The sequence below is a fragment of the Stylophora pistillata genome, chromosome 1, assembly GCF_964205215.1.
Source record: "Stylophora pistillata chromosome 1, jaStyPist1.2, whole genome shotgun sequence".
Classification (NCBI taxonomy): domain Eukaryota; kingdom Metazoa; phylum Cnidaria; class Anthozoa; order Scleractinia; family Pocilloporidae; genus Stylophora; species Stylophora pistillata.
The window spans coordinates 55,422,547-55,428,546 of NC_142519.1; the positions used below are offsets into that span (position 1 = coordinate 55,422,547).

Consider the following 6,000-nt stretch of genomic DNA (forward strand, 5'->3'; position numbering starts at 1 on the left):
CCATTTGCAGTGCGACAAAATAACAGGTATTGCACGCATATTAGCTCTGTATAGACCTCCCGTGTAATAATCGTGTTTATCCTGTCGGAATTACCGAAACTTTGGGCGAAAGAATCGTTTAGACTACAGTTTAAAGAAGAGTTTTACTCGCTGCCTAAGTGCATAAAGGAAAATAATCAATAGTTACATGAGCATTAGGGTATCACTTCGGAGCTTCTTTTAAAGGACAGGGAAATGTTTTAAAATCTCATTAAATTTTGAAAGCGAAAAGTGCGAAAAGTTCAACGATTTTATTTAAATGGGTTTTTGAAAAAAACAAGTGTTCAATAAAAGATACAACTCAATGTTTTAAATCATAAAGCAAGTTGTTGTTATGTATAAAACAAAAATAGTCTGCCTGTCCTATAAATTCAAACGATACATGAAATTATCTTAGGCTGCCCTAAAAAATGTATAGATATATAGGGGCATCTTGCCACGCCAAGAAAATTAATAAATTTTATGAGTGAAGAATACTCTTTTACTTTAAAGATTTCTTTCCTTTTTGTAAAGCACTGCTTGAATAAGAAGGTGAGCAAGAACAAAACAGAATAATTTTGCTCTAACACTTTCATTTTATCATGGCAAAGTATCAAAAGCTCTACCGGATATTTCTTAATTGAAATTTACTTAGCTTAAATAAATGAACTGCGAGGACGGAATGTCTCTCTTTATCAGCCACGGGCCATCTTTGTTTAAACAAACAAAGCTTGTCTTTTGTGGAACGCTAATAGGTTAAGAATTCGAAGTTAGCCAAGCACAATCTCTTAGCATGGTGTGATGATTTCTCGGGCCGCGTTTTTTTATTTTTTTTTTTATTTTTATTTTTTTTATTTTATATCCAGAGTTACAAACCAACCCGCGCGACAATGGCGTATTTTCTCGTTAATGCCCTAAAGTTCTGTGCTTAAGTGAAATTCATTATTTAGTAGATTTCCAAACAGCTCGTATGGGAGATTATTAAATTGTAATGAAGCTATTTTCGATTAACCATATGGTGGTTTTCATTGATAATATTCTCGCACCGTGCATGAAAGCCAGCGAAACAATACGTAAACGAATCGCTGATCAAATTCAATTCTTTGACAAATCACTTTCTGCTCGTCTCATTCTCATCCTCGTTTTCCAATCTTACAATCATGACACCTTTATTGCGTTTACGCACGCTACAAATCCCGGATACGTCATAACTACAGGTTAATTTCTCTCTGGCTTGATTGACCTGTCTCGTACTTGACTTGGTTAAGTGGAAAATTTGAGGGAAACACTGCGCCGAATTTTGATATGGTGTTTACATTTTATTTCATCGAAAGAAGTATTTTCTCCCTCTTTAAAATTTTCATCAGCTGTTTCCAGCTATCATTGGCTTAATAGAGCAAAGACGTCAATAAAAGGGAATTCGCAAATGAGCCGATCATATGGACTGTTGGTCGTGATGAGATGTTTGCTCTTGCGTAAATTGGCGAATGTTTATTATTCGATGCTGGAAACTTCACGTCGAAGCTCATTTCCAAATTTCACAGTTTCATTACAATGAGGTATCCGGCAGCTTTTATTTTTTGGCTGCGTATACTTTTAATTAGTTCCAAGTCATTAATTGAAAATGGGAACAATGTATTGTAATAATAATGAAATTGTAAGCTATATATAATTGGATTGCTCCTTAAAAGAAGTCACTCTTCTTGAACTCGGGTGGAGCGCCAACCACAGCTTCAAAAAATACCGAAGTCAGATCTTTAACTTACGATGCACGCTTACGAAGGTTCACAGTCGTCGTTCCTTAATTCCATGTACCGGCCAAGCTCAGCTCTTCAGCCATCTAACCAACAATCGTACGCGAGCTATAAATCCCAAACAGAATACCCGATGGCTGTACGGTTTGATTCTCACCCACTTCACAGCCTCTCCGCGTACAACTCCGGTTCATTTTCGTTCTATCCCTGTGCTTCGAGTCATCGTTACGTTCACGACTTAAACTGCAGCTACACGGCTGGATCTTTGCATAGTGGTAAGATGATATTGTCAGACTCTTTTCCTTGTAGCTCTAATCTGAATTCTTAAGAGATTAGTTAGTGACCGCGAGATTTGCTTTTCAAGTGTTTTTACCACCCACTGTCTACTTCAGCGTCGTTCTGAACAGCAAAGACTCTCATCCAGTTTATTGTCTTCAAAGCGACAACTTCACAGTTTGGAAACTGATATCAAATTTTTCCAAAACGTTTGGCTACTCTTGTAAGATTAATTATGAGTTATCTACGGGGCTCATGATGAAGATAAGAGAACATTTTCCAGCAGGGTTGTAATTTGTATAACTTTGGTAAATGATAATTTTCCATCACTTTCTCTAACGAAAGACACTAATTTGCTTTTGGAAGGGCGAGCACGAAACTGCGTGGAATCTGTGAAATCTGAAAATGAGTATTTGTTCTTTTTGACACTGTATCGCTTGTTTTTAGGGTTTGTGGCGTGTCGCCGTCCGAAGAGGATCAGAACGGCTTTCACTCCGACGCAACTTCTTCATTTGGAGAACGCTTTTGAAAAGAACCATTACATTGTAGGAACAGAACGCAAGCAACTAGCGTCTTTTCTGAGTCTTTCTGAGACGCAAATTAAGGTCTGGTTCCAGAATCGCCGGACTAAATGGAAGCGTCAACAGGCTGAAGAAAAAGCTTCGTCACAAGCGAAAAGCACCGGCATAAGTGTCAGCGAATGCCATGGAATAAACAGTCAGCTACAAAAGGAAGAAAACGAACATTTGGTGTGACCTAATACTTTTTATCCGAAATGACAATTCTCACGAAGCAAGTAAAAATCGCGAGCAATTATCGTCGGCTTTTGGCGCAAAATGTTCGATTCCGAAGCTTAGCATCGAACGTGATCTCTCGTTCTGGAATAATCCTTGATCCTCCCTGGTGCCAAAGAACAATTCCGTTCAAAACTCTCATTCCACTTGTAAGATATAAAACTTAACATAAGAAATAAAGAGTATCTCTTTCATTGAACAGAAAAAAACGCCGCTTTTTGCCGAGACCAAAATGGTTTCTTTTTCACTCAAGGAGAAGTGCTCACTTCTGTGCAAACCTCTGTATATTCGTTTTATGTAAGGATCTTTTTAGTGGACGCCAAATCCAACTTACTATTTGTTGTTCTTCCTAGTGATAACTTCTAATGATGAGAACTTTCTTTTTACAGTCTCTTTCCTTTAGTTTCTATCAGTTCCCGATCGGGGACCTTTCTTGTTTTAAAGCCTAGTATCATTTACATCAGCTTTTCTCACAGGAAGAGATTTCGGGCCAGCACAAACCTTTTTTTGCGTACAAGAGTGCAAATAGTGTAAATTTTTTTTTAAAAAAGCAGTATTGGAGGAGATCAAGTAGGATAGCAACTCAAAGGTGTACAATCGATAAAAACATGTAACAGAAAATTCATTTGGTTTAAAGTTGTACAAAGATAAATCTCAAAGTACCTAGTGTGTAAAATATATTTGTTGACCTTTATCAGGACATGAAGATTGTAAATGAATCAAAAGTGGCTTTGCTGAAAAAAAGAAACTTTTGAAAAATAAATAAAAGTTATAAACTTAAAAACTGTAGAGTTTTGAATAGCACTGCCCGTTATGTGCTTGAACGCAATATCAGTATTTTTAAACTTCATCTTACCAAAACAATGTAAGACGAGATATTTGGGGTTTTTCTTATACCAGTTGTTTATATTAGAATTTTTGCATCCGAAACAAGGCAAAAGAGAATTTTTCAGTTACAGCTTCCACAACAGAAGAAATCCTGGCAAAATAGAATTTAGTTATATTTACGGGGGTAAAGTTACATAACGCAACCAAGATACTGAAGAGAGCTCCAGTAGCGAAAATACGGTTTCATGGGTTGTCGATGTATAATTATGCACAGTAAATCGAAATATTATTTACGCTGTAGACTCTGGTTTTTACCACCTGTTTTTTTTTTCTAAATAACCTATGACCATCACAAAACCGACTTGCTCTCGACGTGGAGATTTCATTCCTCATAAAAAACCATTTTCACCGCAGTTGAAAGACATCTTTTTTTAGTTCAGAGAGAGACGAAAAGGCGGACGATCTAACTTACACAATTAAAAGTGAGTAAAGTATGTTTACAATTTGTGTTTTTTTACGATGGAATATACCATGAACTCGCCTAAAACTCGTTCACGCATTCGAAATTAACGCTTTTACTGTCCAATCTCCATGAACCTGTAATCTCTGGGTTAATTTTTGATGATCTGGCCTTTAAAAGCAATTTACGGCCTTTGCCTCCGTGCAATGGAAATAAAATCGACTTAATGTAGAGGTTAATGAAAAATTTATGTCCGTTAGAGACGACTCCAGTACAGATTACTGATTAACTACCGTGTAGTATACAGGAAACTTCGTGTTCACTATAAGTTTATTTTACTGAAATATCATGAAAGATGCGTTCATTGAATCTTTGGCTAGTTGCCGACAGAAAACTGTCGAGGATCATTAACTCTTGCGTGGGATAAATAGGAAATTGAACTGCTGTTGAAGCTATTAGAAAAATACAACTCAATGGGATTCATTTTCTCTGTTGTTCGTGATCAATTTCAAATTATCATTACTACGTGGAAACGCAACACAAACTTGCATTTCCTGAACGAATGATCATTTTTTTCCCTTAGATTCCGTGAATTCTGCCTGAAAAGATGGCATTATTCGAACAAAGTGAGGGAGAAGAAAAACATCTTTGAAATCGAAATTAATCCAATTATGTCTAACGCGACATATACACCTACATTAAAAAGATAGAATCCGGAGGTGGAATGCCTAAACTGGAGGTGTAAATTAATACAAAAAATAGAATTTGACAAGTTGTTGTCTTTTACGCTGGTTTACTGTTGGTTGTTTGAAATTGAATTAAAGGTTAAACTCTTTTGATCAAAGCTGCTAGGTTCTTATTTCGTGAGACACTTTTTTATGGTAATATCGCACAAGAATTTATAATACGTAAGTTAGATAACATTAGCAAGAAAGCGAATTGACCAGCTGTAGATTTAAGGCATATTTGACTCCGCTAGAAATCGTAAATCTTCGTTATTTATTGATGTGGTAATTTCTAAATTCGTTTTCGCAATGGGGTTTAAATATCACAGTGTTTGGGACGGCGCTGAGTAAGTATCTAGAGAGGACTCTGATTGTAACACGCGGTTTAAGCTCTCATTGGACACGAACAGTAATGCAATGGTTATCACTAGCTGACTTTGACATAGATTTTGTTGTGATAGTAGTCGTTACGTAAAGAAAACTCTTTAATTGCAGATTAAAGTCACTTATTCCTTGCACGTAGTCAATGGTTTCATATCAAGGGATCTGTACCCAAGCGGTGAGAGTAACAAGGAAAGGGAAGAGAAGAGTTGATCCCAGCGAAACCGGCAATTCTTCAAAACTTTCTCACGAGAGAATTCTTTCCTAATGGTCCAAACCACTAGGGGGTGTAGTGGGAATTCTGAGAAATCATGAGGCATAAATGTTTTTCTTTAGGACTTCTTAAACTGCATAAGCCACAATAAACCTTCAATTTTTCATGTGAAAATATGACTGAATTTATGGCAAAGTGGCAACATTAAAGGGTTGAGAAATACAAACAACAAAGGCACTACAAGAGCTAAATTTTCAAGCGCACATCAAGAACTCAAAACAATCACTCAATTCTCGGGGGCAAATACATCCATCATTCTCAAAATTCATTTGTCGTCATGGTAACCTGATGGTCTTGCATAAGCTTTGCGGCCTTGTTCACTCCCAGAACAAAAAGACTCAATGTTTTTTCTAAAGCTTTTTCCAAACACGTCCTTTAAACTCATTGTTAAATCGAAATATTCTGAAATGATTCGTTGTCGAGTAAGTTGCATATCAAGTCGCTTCAGGGATAAAGGAGAAGATTGTGGGAATTTGGAGAGCGTGTTGTT

At 36.7% G+C, this 6,000-nt stretch overlaps 1 protein-coding gene across 1 annotated transcript; it reads left to right on the forward strand.

The window, feature by feature from the left end:
• Window positions 1-1,491: 1,491 nt before the first annotated feature.
• LOC111337048 (homeobox protein EMX1) lies at window positions 1,492-3,626 on the forward strand. Its single transcript, XM_022943272.2, has 2 exons — window positions 1,492-2,047; window positions 2,496-3,626. The coding sequence occupies exons 1-2, from the start codon at window positions 1,786-1,788 to the stop codon at window positions 2,801-2,803; spliced, it is 570 nt and encodes a 189-aa protein (XP_022799007.1). The 5' UTR covers window positions 1,492-1,785; the 3' UTR covers window positions 2,804-3,626.
• The last annotated feature ends 2,374 nt before the right edge of the window (window positions 3,627-6,000 follow it).